The sequence below is a fragment of the Oryctolagus cuniculus genome, chromosome 13 (assembly GCF_964237555.1).
Source record: "Oryctolagus cuniculus chromosome 13, mOryCun1.1, whole genome shotgun sequence".
Taxonomy (NCBI): Eukaryota; Metazoa; Chordata; class Mammalia; order Lagomorpha; family Leporidae; genus Oryctolagus; species Oryctolagus cuniculus.
This window is the reverse complement of record NC_091444.1, coordinates 68976197-68990958: the sequence shown is the minus strand read 5'-3', so window position 1 is coordinate 68990958 and position 14762 is coordinate 68976197. Positions and strand designations below refer to the sequence as shown.

The window sequence follows — 14762 nt, the reverse complement described above, 5'->3', positions numbered from 1 at the left end:
GCTTTCCTTCAAATCCGATCTCTCCAGGTGCAGCTCCCACCACGGCTGGATCGCAGGAGGGCAAACGCGGCTCTGCTCTGCACAGACGAGCAAGGGTAGGACAGACCATCCATTTTGCTCATGTTTGTGCACTGATTTTAGCAGCCATGGTGAGGTTCCCACCTTGATGGCGCGGGCCCGACCCATCTTTCTCCAGCCAGTGGCATCTCCCCACCTGCTGTCATGGCCCAAGCTTTCCTTCCTCAACCAACCAAACATCACACATTAGGTGTGGCTCCAAGTAACTAAGTGCTAAGGGCCTTTAGAAAGACAAGTAGTCATGAGTGCTGCTGGAATGTTCTCCAGGAACTTAGCCATTTGTGCTAGGCCCACAGTGTTAGACAAACAACTTCAACAAACAATCTGAATGCCTATTAATGCAGGCTAACCAATCGTACCAAGGGAAACCACAGGCCGGCAAACCAGTTCACATGAGAAAGAGTCAAGGAAAGACAGATAAAGGCATTGAGTAGAAATGAAGAAATTGGTATGGAAAACCTGAAAGCCCCAATAGATGGGAAAAGGAAGAAGAAAGTGAGAAAAATCCAGTCTCGGAAGGAAGGCCGTACCTCTCCCTTGGGCAGGATTTTCTGTTCATCCAGCTTGAAGGCGGTCCCTATTCTTCGCCGAACAATGGGTGGTTCCTCGCCAGGATCCAGTGGGTATTCAACAGGCAGTTTCCCCGTGAGCTCCTGCACATGTGAACAGCATTCAGAGTAATCGTAAGTCAGAGCAGAGCACGGACATGTCTTCCTTCCAGGGGGCACGTGTGCACACGCACACACTCTCATACTCACGCTTTCCTGCACAAAGTCAATGCACAGGTAAGAGACATCAGCACATTCATAAAAAATTCATTTCTCTAAAAGTGAATGAGCATGGTCCTTTCCTCCCTGAATTGATGTCCTTTAAAAAGTGTTTTCTGAAATCAGTTTCTGTCGGGTCTATAAAACCGCCACTGGCTTCCATCTTAACATTCACATTTCATTTCCTGGCGAATCTAGTGTTTCCTGAGTGCAGTCAGAGGAAAGCGAAACCAACTTCTTTCTTTCCTAAACCCTGTGCTCTTCCCACTGCATTTATTCCTTCCAATGAGGTTTTTTTTTTTAAGAGGTGTGTTATCTAGATGACAAATCCTAGAAAAGTGTATTGTTAAAAAATTTTAAAACTGAATATGGGAGGGGCTGGCTCTGTGGAGTACTGGGTAAAGCTGCGGCCTGTGGTGCTGGCATCCCATGTGGGCCCTGGTTCGAGCCTCAGCTGCTCCACTTCTGATCCAGTTCCCTGCTATGACCTGGGAAAGCAGTGGAGGACAGCCCAAGTGCCTTAGCCCTCTGTACCCACACAGGAGACCCAGAAGAAGCTCCTGGCTTGGGATCAGCCCAGCTCTGGCTGTTATGGTCATATAGCCATTTGGGGAGTAAACCACAAGATGATAGCTCTCTTTCTCTCCTGCTTTAACTTTTAAATAAATACTCTTAAAAGGGGGGGGGGGATATGGAATGTGGGCATTTGACCCAGTGGTTAGATGGCCCCTTGGGATGCCCACAGATTGGAGTGCTTGGACTACAGCTGCAGCTCCACTACAGATTCCTGCTTCCCGTTTGTGCAGATCCCAAGAGACACTAGTGATGGCTTGGGTCCCCGCCACCTGTGTGGGAGACCTGGATTGGGTTCCCAGCTGCTGGCAACACCCAGCTGCAGCTGCTGTGGGCCAGTGTGGGCATTTGGGGAGTGAACCAGCAGGTAGTAGCTCTATTTTCCTCTCTCTCCTTCCTGAATATGAGTAATAATTATTCCACTCTAGTGAGACTCAAGGAACAAGCTAGATACTAAACTGCATACAGCTAACATTTTCAGTACAAACTGAACGAAAGATTATAATCCACACGGTTGACAAGGTTGGAAATGTACTTGCTTGTGTGGAGGAAGAGAATTCAGTTGACAATGACCCTGGGCTGAGGATGGACAGGATTAGACAGACTTAGGCTGAGTAAAGAGCAAATCCGAGTCAGCACAGTAGAAGCCGGGGGTCGGTGACAAGGCCCTTCCAAGGAGCAGAAGAGGCTGGGCAGTGGCCGTGTGCCTCCAACGGCCACGTGGGCACAGCCGCGCCTAGCCGGGCTCTGGTTTGCCAGCCCCCAGTCAGCGCACAGGCTGCACAAAGACTCACAGTGCTGCCCCGTAAGAACTCAGAAGTCTCCTGGGAACAGCCAGCATCCACACAAAAAGCTTTTGTTGTGGGCAGCCCTGAGTCTAATTGGCGGGAAAACCCGGCTCATGGGAGGGGTCCTTCTGGCCCTGCCCACACCACCGGGAGCCCAGTGCATCAGGGTTTAGCGCGCCCACTCTTCTGGGCTTCAGATAGCCGGGACCTTCTGTTCCCAAATGTAAGCACTCAGAGCACAATGGCCCGCTCTGTGAGTCTCGAACACCCTGCCGCGTTCCGTCCTGTTTTCTACCCCTCTTTCTGTCTCTTTACAGCATGGTTCAAATGTCCCCGAAATACTTCTGTGCTTAGTCTTCAGCTCCCTTTTTAACCACCTTTCCTGAAAGTCTGTAAATAACAGAACCTACGAAGGCTTCCACACTGTTGGAACTGTTTTTTTTTTTTTTTTTTAATCTTGAAACTCATAAAAAATCAGGAAGAGTTGTTCAAGCTGCCACGGATTTCTAACTCTAAAGCATCTGTGGTTTTAGAATATATTTTTAAAATGAGGCTACTGATTTTTCACCATCTGCTCAGAGGTGTTTGAGCCGAGGTCTTGATTCTGCAGGTATTTAATCTGATTTGTTCCATACCTGGAGCCACGTGGCAAACAAGTAATTTAGTGCCATGCTGGGGCTCCTCCTTCTCTTCTGCCAAAGGCCCCACTTCGCCTCATTCTGACGGCCCTGCTCCCCAGGGACCCACAGTGCTGCTCACGGAGGGAGCAGCTATGTCCCAGCCCCGCCCCCCCCCTCCCCCCAGGTGAGGGGACACGCACAGGAGCAACGCAGCCGACTTCCTTGGTGGGGTCTTCCTTCCGCTCCAGCCATGTTTTCCAGTGTCAACATCAGAAAAAGCGGGAGCTTTGTTTGCTGCTTGCTTTGTTTTTGAGAGAGACAGTGGGACTCTATAACTCACGCTAACCTTGCCCTGACATGTTGCGTCCCTGCTGCGTTTAGGGACGTCTTCTTTATTAAAAACAAAACAAGGCTTTACAAATTGTGAAAGGCAGCCACCCAACCCCATAGGTTTTCAGTCCTCCCAGTCTGTTCTTTATGAAAACACTGCTAACATTCGCAGCATCACAGGGTGCGTTCCCCAGCTAGGACAACAGCTTCCCTAAGATGTGCAATGCATCTGTACTTTGAGCGGGCTCCGGTTTAAATCAATCCAGACCCTAATTAAGCCGAGCTGAAATGTAACATGATCTCACTCCAGCAGCCCCTTGGTTCCTTCTCCCTCACTGCAAGGCAGAATTATTTGGGGGGGAGGGGAACACGTCCCTGTGACTTCATCTGGGACGCTATAAACCTCCTATTCGGAGCTGTTGGCCAACAGAGCTCTTTGTCATGTTATTGGGGGAGTTCCTTTTCCTCTATTGATTACATGACACACGGGTGTGTGCACACTCACGCACAGTGATGTGTCACAAAGACCAAATCTCCGAACGTTGTTAACAAAGAACGGAGGGACAGACCGAAGACCGCGGCAATGGGGCGTTTGCATCCAGAGAGAGTGGGCAGCAGCCTCTGCCGCCCGGTGAAAACTGACACTAGCACGCACACAGGCTCAAGGAAGCACGGCTTTCATAAAATCTTAAATATCACTAGGCTGGGATTTCATTTAAAAAAAAAAAAAAGTCAAAGCGGTAAACAACACCAGGTCGCAGGGCTCATCTCTAGTGAAATCCCGCGGTGTCTGTTTCCCAGCATGCCACCCAAAGGTACATCTGCAGTAGCCTGCAGCACCCTCAGAGGAAGCCCATGGCACCATCTGGGAGGCCAGCGGCAAGCCAGTCACGGCAGTGAGGGGCCCTCATGGGAGGAAACGTGTCGTCAGCTGTGGTGCACCAGGGACTGTCACTAGGCCTGGCCATGTGGCCTCCGGCGGGGGCCTTCTTAGCTAGCGTTTTGTCAGCACCAGCTTTCACCGGTGCTGGTATCCCACTAGCGCCCACCAATTCTCTGTCTGCCAAAGCATGCTGGAGAGCTTGGCCATTTGCAAATATCCCGGGAGGCTCGCTGTTCATCCCACCCCCGCCCCTGTCAACGGCGGAAGATGGACGCCATCCCAGACAACACAGACTGAGCTGCTTACGGCCTCGCGGAGACACAGCTTCTTGAGTTCCTCCAACCTCTGGCGCAGCGTCTCCTCCAGGGCCTCCTGCCTGGACTTCAAGGCAGCCAGCATGTCTTTCTTGGCCGACTGAGAGCTATCTGATTCCTGAGAACCTGTTAATAAACAGAGGGGTTACTAGGCCAGCCGGGAGGGCGACACACATCTGGACCACTAATGAATTTCACTGGAGCCCACACCGTGGATATGGGATTTACCCCTGGAGTGGAGGGGAGTGTGAAATAAAACAGGTGCTCAGAGCTCCGCATTCCAGCACAGCATGGAATTTACAGCTAGGCGGAAGGAAGGACACACTGTGGAAAAAGGAGTTTATCTTCCTTGATGATCTTATGATATGTCACATACCAAATGGGTATGTGACATATCTTAAGATTTAATTTTAATAGATTTCACACAGCAAACAGGGTAAGGAGAGTTCACGCCAGGAATTTTAACATGTATTCTAAATTTTCTTTTGTCCATTAAAAAAAGCTTTTTTTTTTTGCTCAGTTTCATGTCTATTATAAAAAAAATTTGAGAATATAGACAGGAATAAAAATAGTCCATAAACTAGTCCCCCAGAGATAACCACTGTAATGCATTTTTTTCTTATTTTTCTCCCCCCCCTCCAGCAAATATATTTTAAAAAGAAAATGAAATTTTATTGCATTTTTAACTTAACATTGTATCATGAGCAACTTCTCTCCCAATAAAATGACATTCTTTCCTGGATAAAACATCTGCATGACCCAAACAGTGAACTGCAAGATGTGAAACCTCAGAAGAAGGCAAACTGAACCAAACAAAAGAAACACAAGCTGAAATGCCAACTGGAGGAATTCGGGTTAGACCAGAAGAAGAACTGTCGGGCCCTAATGTTTGGATTCTGAAATCCGTTTCCTACAGTGAAGCTATTAACGCCTTTTCTACCTTGATGGGTTAGAGAAAGTACAGTGGCTTCCTGGAAAAGGAACAGGTGACTTGTTACTTCTCCTCTCCTCCCAAGTGTCACTGGGTATGTACTTAAGAGGCTCAGACCACATAACGAACAGCCTCAAACAACCTCAAACGCCTAGACAGGGTAATCTAGTTCCAGTGGGATCTCCCCAGTGAAAATTCTCAGACTCTGCTCAGAAAAATTAAAGACACAATAACAGAGAGAAATATATTGTGGTTGTGGCTTAGAAGTAGGATATTCTGAAAATGTCAATTCTATCGATTGAACAACAGAATCAATGCAATCCCAATAACAATCCCAGCAGGTTTTGGGAATAAGCCAGTTGAAATTCCCAGAATCAACAGTTCCTTTTCCTCCACTGATAACAAATGGCAGCTCAGAATCATGAAGCTAGAAAGAACTGTCGTGCCTTTGCAACACACAGGTCCTGCCATCCTCAAGTTATCCCCATAAATACACTTGTACTCTTCTACTCTTTGATTTAAAGGTTCTGACTAGGAAACTCACACTCCTTCAATTACCATTCATCTAGGCTCTGCGAACTCTAATCACCAAGAACTCTCAATGTCTACGTACATATTGGCTGTGACTTGGACTTTGTTTTTTCTTCTCCACCCCATTTGTCTATCACTGTAGGGATATAACCATATTCATGCCTCCACAGTAACTAACAAATATTAGCTAGAGTGAGCACACATAAACATTGTCAGTTATAGACTTGGATGCTCTAATTAAGTTGAGTCTCTCCTTGGTAATAAAAAGCCTCGCACCTCTAAGAAGTTTCTTCGTAGAGCCTCCTTTCTCAGCTTTGAATCATGTTTGCAGCTCTTTTCCTAGAGTTTGATGTGCTACAGTTGCAGGTTTCCAAACAGCAAACTCAAAAGCAAGCTTGATCCTCACCAAGACTCCATGACCTCCTGGTTCCCACACATATGGTATGTGGTATCACACTCAGGCAACACACTGCTCCGTATCACTGCAGGCGCCCTTTGGAAATGTTTCGGGTTTTATACTTCCATAAGTCAATTATCCTGCGCTTATCAGCACTGAACTATCTCCAGTCTGTATGCATCCAAGGCAATGTGGCTAAATCATCTTGAATCTTAATCTGGTTCTCTCGGGAACAGCCACCACTCACATGTAAAGACAGGAAAATTTAAAGAGGCTCTCTCTGTTGCATCGTCTCAAGAATTAATAAGAATGTAAAATAATACTGGGAGGAAGTCAGACTTTGGGTTTAAAAAACAGTGCTGGGGAAACTTGGGTCCAAGAAGATTAAAGGATTTCTTGCTCAAGTGAAAAATTCATTGTTTTCCCTTTCACCCCTGCCTAACCTCACAATAGGAAATGATGATTTCTTAAGCGAAATCTAAGAATTAACCACATTCAGGAATGGCAAAAATCACAACTGCATTCAACTCTGGGAGGTAAAGCACGCAATTTTTGGATGATTGGGTTTCCAGTTATGGGATTAGTTACGATTTGGCCTTGAGTTACAGGGCTCATTAATGCTGCCTAAATTATTATTATTTATAATAATTAGTCTAAATACCAAACCCACATAAGACAGGCCAGAGAATCCTGGCGTGCTAGATGCTCGAGTCCTCCCAAATTGGCACCAGTAACACGGGCTGGCTCCGCCTTACACCTTAGCCTGGAAATGGCTTCGGGAGATACGGGATTCCTGAGTACTAAGTTAAAAAGGCTGCAAAGTGTCTGACCCTGCCTGCACTAGACGTGCAGAATTCCATTTTATTGCTAACTTGACACTCAGAAGATCTGGGTTTGATAAAGTCTCAGCTATTCACTAGGCATGTGACCTCGGGCAAGTGACTTGTTCTTCTGAATTCACTATAGAGACTAAACGCCTACGGAGGACTCAGCACCTTGCCTGGAACAGGTAACCTCTAAACCTAGGGTAGATTTAGGATGAATATACATGTACACACACACAAGGCTGAGAAACAAATGAATGGAACCACCTCTGCACTGACACTCAAGGTCAAATGAAAGAACTTGACTCTGCGATTCAGTGTAGACTCAGGCTCTGAAACTCACCTTTAGAAAGCAGCAACCCAGGTTTAGGCAATATTTTTGCTGTGCTTCTGCAGGCCGTGGGTTTGCAGACAATCCCCCAGGGCTGTCACAGTTGGAAGGTGTGAAAGGGGCCCAGGAGATTCAGGGGCCTCTGCTAGTTTCTACTCCATATCCCTCAAACCAGAGCACTTCCACAGGAACTTGCTTCTGGTATGCAGGTTGCATTTCAAAAAGAGGATCCCACAACCTAGTTTTCTTCAAAGGTAATCCACCTTTGAGTTGCCACGGCTTCTCCACGCTGGAGTTTGTGCGATCAGAGCTCATGGATCGTCACCTGTGACTCGCAGACACGGCCACCACTGGGAGAGGCGGCCGTGTGCCCAGGAGACACATCCCACAGAGAGGCGTTTAAGGTCACGGAAGGAGCCTGCCCTGCCCTGCCACCTGCCCCACGAATGGTCTCTGGGCAGCCCATGAATGAGATGCTGGGCTCTAAAAGGAAAGAAGTCACAAGAGAGGCAGGAGGCCAAGATTCAGCAGGCTGGTGGCCTTCATCCCCTCCGGGGACAGAATGACTCCAGGAAGAAAACGAGTCAGGGACGAGCCTCAGGGCTCAGGTCAGTGGCAGTCCCACAAACTAACAGTTCAAGAGCGTGTGCAAAAACGGTTCTAGACACAGAAGTAGTTTCAGCTTGGCACCTGGACTTGGGGAATGGGATGGAGGCTCTGGGCTTTTATGATTTACCCATTTCCATAGGAATCCAGTGTGGGGTAGGGGTAGGGCCGAGGCAGGGTTAGGGTTGGAATGTGGACGGGAGGGAGGGGAAGCCCCACTTTGTTCCTAAATCTGTATATATGAAATATATGAAACTTGTATAACTGAAGTAAAATTTACAAAAACAGAGAAAACGTACAAGCCTTTGCAGATGCCAAGACCTCTCCAAGGCTGTGAGTTTAGCTCCTTGGAAACAAAAAGAATAGGGGCGCCGGTGCCGCGGCTCACTTGGTTAATCCTCCACCTGCATGGGAGACCAGGAGAAGCACCTGGCTCCTGGCTTCAGATCAGCGCAGTGCACTGGCTGTAGCAGCCACTTGAGGGTGAACCAACAGAAGGAAGACCTTTCTCTCTGTCTCTCTCTCTCACTAACTCTGCCTGTCCAAAAAAAAAAAAATAGGGGCAGGTGTTGTGGAACCGTGGGTTCAGCCCCTGCCTACAATGCTGGCATCCTGTATCAGATTGCTGGTACAAGTCCCAGCTGCTCCACTTCCAATCCAGCTCTCTGCTAATGGACCTGGGAAAGCAGTGACTGATGGCCGAAGTGCTTGAGCACTGCCACCCACTTGGGAGACCTGGATGGAATTCAGATTCCTGGCTTCCGCCTGGACCAAGATGAGCCATTGCAGCATTTTGGGGAGTGAACCAGTGGATGTCTCCCATATTTTGTAAAAATAAAGTACTTCTGTGGCCAGCACTGTGGCATAGCAGGTAAAGCCTCCACCTGCAGTGCCAGCATCCCATATGGGCGCCACTTGGAGTCCCGGCTGCTCCACTTCCGATCCAGCTCTCTGCTATGGCCTGGGAAAGCAGAAGAAGATGGTCCAAGTCCTTGGGCCCCTGCACCCCCGTGGGAGACCCAGAAGAAGCTCCTGGCTTCGGATCGGTGCAGCTCCCTCCACTGCAGTTATCTGGGGGAGTGAACCAGTGTATGGAATACCTCCCCTCGCCCCCCACCGCCTCTCTGTAACTCTGCCTTTCAAACAAATAATTTTTTAAAAAAACCATAAAGTACTTCTGTTTAATAAATTAAGAGAATGCAGTCGTGGTGTCAGTGGGGGCAATCCCGGAGCAGAAGCCATCTGGATTTCTATCACGAATCTGCTAGCAGGTGGTGTAAGGCCATGGGTTCCTCACCTCACAGAGCCATCACGCCACGCCCCCTCTGTAAAGCAACTAATTGACGAATCTCTAAGATTCCCTCATTTGAAGAGTCTGCTACTTAATACATGCACTCAGGTAGTTGCTTCTGGCTGCTAGCAGTCCCATTTGCAATTTTTGCAAGAGAGATCGTATACAGAGAACAATCTGTTCTCTCTTTCCTCCACCATCCTGCCCCCTAGGGAAGACGAGCACTCTGCCACGTCTGTTCTCACTCCAGTTACTGCCACAGGCTCCCGAGGGCTCGAAGGCCAGGTGCCTGGAGTGTTAACCTCTTCCTCTTATCAACAGACCAAAGCAAGTGTAAGTGTGTAAGCATGCCTGCTGAACCAGAGTTTCATCTGAGCTGTGTGGGATTAACAAAGCACGAAGATGGCTGGAACCCCTTTTCTGTACCTACAAGAGCGAGATACCAAAATGTGCAGATTGGAAAACCAGTGTCCAGTGCTACTGGAAGAAGGGCTGTCTGAGCATAAGGATTCAGTGCAGCAGGCCAGGGAAACCCAAAGGTGAATCGAATGTCTTTGAAGGATGCACAGAATGCATGGGTACTTTCTGGCTTGGGTACAGTTTCCAGTAACACCCAAGTTTCAAGGAAGGAGTAGTCTATTCTTTGGAAAACACAAAGTGGTGCCGTCACCTCCCAAGGCAGAAGTTGACAGTGAGGTAGCAGGCCTGGGGGGTAACTAGCTCTGCCACTTACTAGTGGCAGGGCCCTGGCGAAGTCCCATAACCTACTGAACAGGAATGCAAACAGGACATCCTCAAAACTTTAGAGAATTCAAAGAGACAATCGTGGAAGGTGCCTGAGAGTTCAGAACGTTTTAAGCGCTACAGGAATATTCATTGCTTTTATTAAAAAGTGTTGCTACTGCTAGCCTTCCCTAGGAGTTGGCCCCCTAATTCCAGAGAGCCTCAAAATGTGAAAAGAGAGTGACCAGGCAGGCGTACCACTGTGGCCCCAGCAACTCCGAGGGTGCTCAGGAGGACAGGGGAAAGGACTGTAATACAACTCCTAAGCAGGAGCTTTTTATATGCTCCCCTTCACTTAATCCTCATGAAACAGTATCCCCCTTTTCCTGGAGGAGGTCACGGGGGTGCCAGGAGGCACAGCTGGGATTCCAGCTTGACTCAGTTTGGTCTGTTTCATCCCTTGAATGGAAACTGTCTGGTCCTGGGAGCTGCACGGTTGCCACAGTAACCCCACACAGCACCCGATGCCACCTGCCTTCCATACATGGGCTCTGCCCCTACAGTCCTGTCTGGATCCACCTGTAGACAGAGGGAGGAGCTTAGAGCCAAAGGGCTCTTCAGATCTGCCAGCAAAACAACAGGAGCCCCTGGAGCACCTTCTGGTGCCAAGCCGTGTGGGGAGACAGGTCCAATGCTGGGCTTCTGGTTCTTAGACAGCGACCCACCAGGAGGAGGAGGAGGAAGAGCAAAGCCCCAAGACTGGGAGAAGCAGCAATGGAAGGCAGCGCCCAGATCCCAGAGCCTGCTGGGCAATTAACCTGGATTGCTGACCATCACTTCCAGTTGGTTTTCTCTCTCAGGAGGTTACACCTCCCTCTGTCTCATGGCCGGGAAAACAGCATCAGATCAGTCCTCTAGAAAAAGCTCTCTCCCTCTTACTGCCCAGTAAATATCGATTTGAATGAAACTGGATTGAAAATACCATCTTTTTTTCTTTTGGCTAGTTCATGATCATATTTCCGTCTGAACCCAAAAAAAAGTATTTTTATGGAAACAGGTCACAAATTATCTGGCCAATGGGGAGGAGAAAAAGAGCTGACTATAAAGACGATGATTCCTGTCCAGACAGGGCCGGAGGGACCTCGAGTGATCTGCTCCAAGGCAGTCATTGTCAGGGGATGTTTGGAAATCTCTGAACAACCAGACGTCATGGGCGCTATGGGAGACCCGCCTCCAGCCTGGCTCGCTTCCCATTTCCTATCTGGGGAACTCCATGCCTCACACCCATGCGCAGCTGGCTGTGGAGGGGCCGGACGTGCAGGAACACAAGCAGCCCTCCTCTGGCCGGATCTCCTCACTCAGCAGCCAGGGCGAACTTGCTCCCAATCCTTGCCGAGATCCCAGGCGACTGGGCACCGGATGTGAGTGTGCATCCTGCCGAGGACAAGGTCAGGAACACAGGCTCCTCTGGTTTTGATGCAGGGGAACACTGATGCCTGAAGGCAGAGGGGGCGCTCTCCTCTCTGCAAGGAGGGGAAAACTCGAAAGCAATCACTTTCAGGGCAGGGAGTGACAATGTGTCTGCTTTGGCTGTTTCAGGGGGGAAATAAATAACTGAGACAATGAAAAAGGCCCTATTCCCGGCAGATCTGTAAAAGCCTCAAGGAAGAGTTTTGGCAGACACCCCAGGAATAAATAGGAGGAAAAGGTCTGAGCTCTTCTGTACGCCACAGAGATATTTATTTCCCGGACAAATCCTCCAGGAGGAATTCCTTCCATCAAAGATGTCCTGGGAGACCACGCCACGTTGCAGATGGCAGGATCAGTGTCTCATTTCTGGGGGACAGTCTCAGGGAACTCAATGTGACTTTGAACATGAAAAATACATGCTTGGAAAACGTTTCACCAGGCTCAGGCGTTTGAGAAACAAAATTGCAATCGAAGCTCTGAGAAGCGAGCACCTTCTGATGATGGTCCACAGGCTCTGGGCGAGTTTTCCTCCCTGGCTAGGATCCCACGGCTCAGTGGCCAGCTCACCAAAGGCTGAAGAGTATACAAATGTAATTAAAGAGGGGGAGGGGGAGACAGAGGAAACTGCACAGTCCACTTAAGAAATTAGCAGCATCTTGTAAAACACCTCACTGAAACTACTGTTAGTGATGCAAACTCCTCCCACGTCTTAGACTAGGCAGTGAGGGAACTGGCCCTCCTGGCTCTGGGACTGTTACTCGCATTGCAATGTGCAGCTTTTGGAGATGAATTGTGAACTTCAAGGATCCTTGTTCTATGCTCCCAGCAAAGGGGAACTCAGAGAGCTGGTCTGCATGGGAGCAATGCCTCTGAGAGGTGATCAGGAGATTTCTGTCTAAGCTGCCATCATTGGAAAGATGTCCCTTTAATGTGACATGTTGCCATTCCACGCTGGTTCTCTTTAGTAACCCGGTATATCTTTACTAGCAACACTCGAGGGCATAAATATCACTACAGAAATGACTTAAAGGCTTTATGAGGCTGTTCTTTTTTTTTTTTTTTTTTTTTTTTTTTTTAAGGAGTGGAAAAGAGTAACCATTCTGCCTCCTTCTTAATTTTGACTCAAGTCAGTCCTGCTCAAGCAAGCCCAGAAACATCCATCCCACAGAGCAAGGTTCCACAGCCCTCACTATGCAGTCCAGCACAAACAACCCTTGGCAGAACCTAGCTCTGGCAGTGCCTGGTGGGCCGTGCCACGGGCAGAGCAGAGGTCAAGACCAAAATGAAGGCCCCTGGAATCCTGCTCACAGGCAGACTTTTGTAAAAGGAGAGGCAGCAGGCGGCTGATCATCAAGAACTTTAAAAGGCCAGAGAGAGACCAGGACACAGAGTAGGGGGCCAACAAGATGGGGTGAAGACAAAAAGGAAAAAAAAAAGATTCGTCCCAGAGTAAGGCAGGCAGTTTCGAGTGGAATATACCTCTAACCATAAACCTGGCAGCCGCCCACTAGCGCAGGGCTCTGCGTGGAGAGATGTCAGAGGGCTGGCATCCTCATTGTTCCACTGGTTATTAATAAACCTCCCAACAATGAGAGGAAGCGCCCGCATCCAGAGAATGAGAATGTGTGAGCACTTGAGTAATGACTGTGCCCTGAGCCGGCAGGGCTGGGGCCCGTGCTGAAAACATGTTTTCTCCCAGACCGGAAGGGGTCGGAGCCGGCCTGTGACAGCACACTGCACGTTTTGTTTTATTTTTATTGTCTGAAACCAGAACTCCCATCACCCTTTTCTCCACAATCCTGTTGATCACACTGAAGATGACTAAGTTGCCACTTCCTTAGTGAGACAAAGTCCGATGTCTAAACACGAGATGCCAGCTTGTTTTGTAGGGAGTGGGTAGCTCAGGCCCCCGTGTTTCCATTCAGGAGGCCAACAGTGCTCTCCCGGTTCCGTTTCAGAAAGGATGCACCAGGACACTGTCTGGTTTGGGTGGTGGATGTGTAGAGCCCCCTGGCCCTGCAGCATGCTGGGACTTTCCTAGGCCCGGCTGTGCTATTGTCTCAAACATCCTGAGAGCAAAATCCAGTCTCCCCCTGCCACTGCACTCCCCCTGCAGTCAGAATCGTTCTGTGACAGCGAGTCCCCCAGACAATGCTCAGAATTAATCTTAGACATGCTCACTTCCAACACCATGAAAAGGCCATGTGCCATTGGCTATACTAGCAACTGCAGTTGTTATTTTTTGTTTTTAAAGAGTTACTTATTTGAAAGGCAGAGTTACAGAGAGAGAGAGAGTCAGAGGCAGAGACAGAGAAGTCTTCCACTCACTGGTTCGCTCTCCAAATGGTTGCAATGGCCAGAGCTGTGCCCATCTGAAGCCAGGAGCTTCCTCCAGATCTCCCACATGGGTGCAGTGGGCCATCCTCCACTGCTTTCCCAGGCCATAGCAGAGAGCTGGACTGGAGGTGGAGCAGCTGGGTCTAGAACCAGTGCTCATGTGGGATGCTGGCACTGCAGGTGGCGGCTTTACCTGGTACACCACAGCGCTGGCCCCAAGTTCTTGGTTTTTGTTCTGTTCCATTTTTCCTCCCCTTCCAGCTTGCAAGCAATTTCAAGAAACGGAAGGAAAGGAAAGGAGGAATAACTCCCTTCTTTTTAGTTCCCACAAATAGGATTCATTCTATTGAAAAAAAAAAAAAGAACCTCTAAAAACATCTTAACCCTGAACTTTCTGAGATGTGGTCAGCAGAAGCACCTGGGAACCAAAGCAATGGAGAGCAGTCTCTCTACTTGTGGAGCAAGTCTCTCTACTTGTGACATGGCAGCCTGCACCTTAGGGCCTTAGTAGCTGTGGACCTCCGACTTCTGTCACAGCTATCACTATTTCTTCATTCTTTGGCATCTGTGGCTCCAGATACCAAGAACTGACTGGACTTCAAGTGATTTTAAAGGTAATAATGTGGGGCTGGTGCTGTAGCATAGCAGGTAAAGCCATGGCCTGCAATGCCAGCATCTCATATGGGCGCCAGTTCGAGGCCCAGATGCTCCACTTCTGATCTAGCTCTCTGCTGTGGCCTGGGAAAGCAGAAGATGGCCCAAGTCTTTGGGCCCCTGCACCCATGTGGGAGACCTGGAAGAGGCTCCTGGCTCCTGGCTTTGGATGGGCACAGCTCTGGCCATTGCACCCATCTGGGGAGTGAACCAATGGATGGAAGATCTGTCTGTCTCTGTCTCTGCCTCTCTGTAGCTGTTTTTCAAATAATTTTTTTTTAAATAAATCTTTAAAAAAATAAAAGAAAGGTAAT

General features: G+C 48.8%; 1 protein-coding gene across 10 annotated transcripts in view; it reads right to left on the bottom strand.

The window, feature by feature from the left end:
• FRMD4A (FERM domain containing 4A) overlaps nt 1-14762 on the bottom strand; it is a 647838-nt gene that overhangs the window by 24829 nt on the left and 608247 nt on the right. For all 10 annotated transcript variants that reach the window (XM_051820846.2, XM_051820845.2, XM_051820848.2 and 7 more), the window contains 2 exons: nt 4346-4479; nt 609-731 (listed from right to left, as the gene is read on the bottom strand). In XM_051820846.2, coding sequence (XP_051676806.1) covers nt 609-731; nt 4346-4479 — 257 coding nt within the window. The remainder of the gene's footprint in view (nt 1-608; nt 732-4345; nt 4480-14762) is intronic.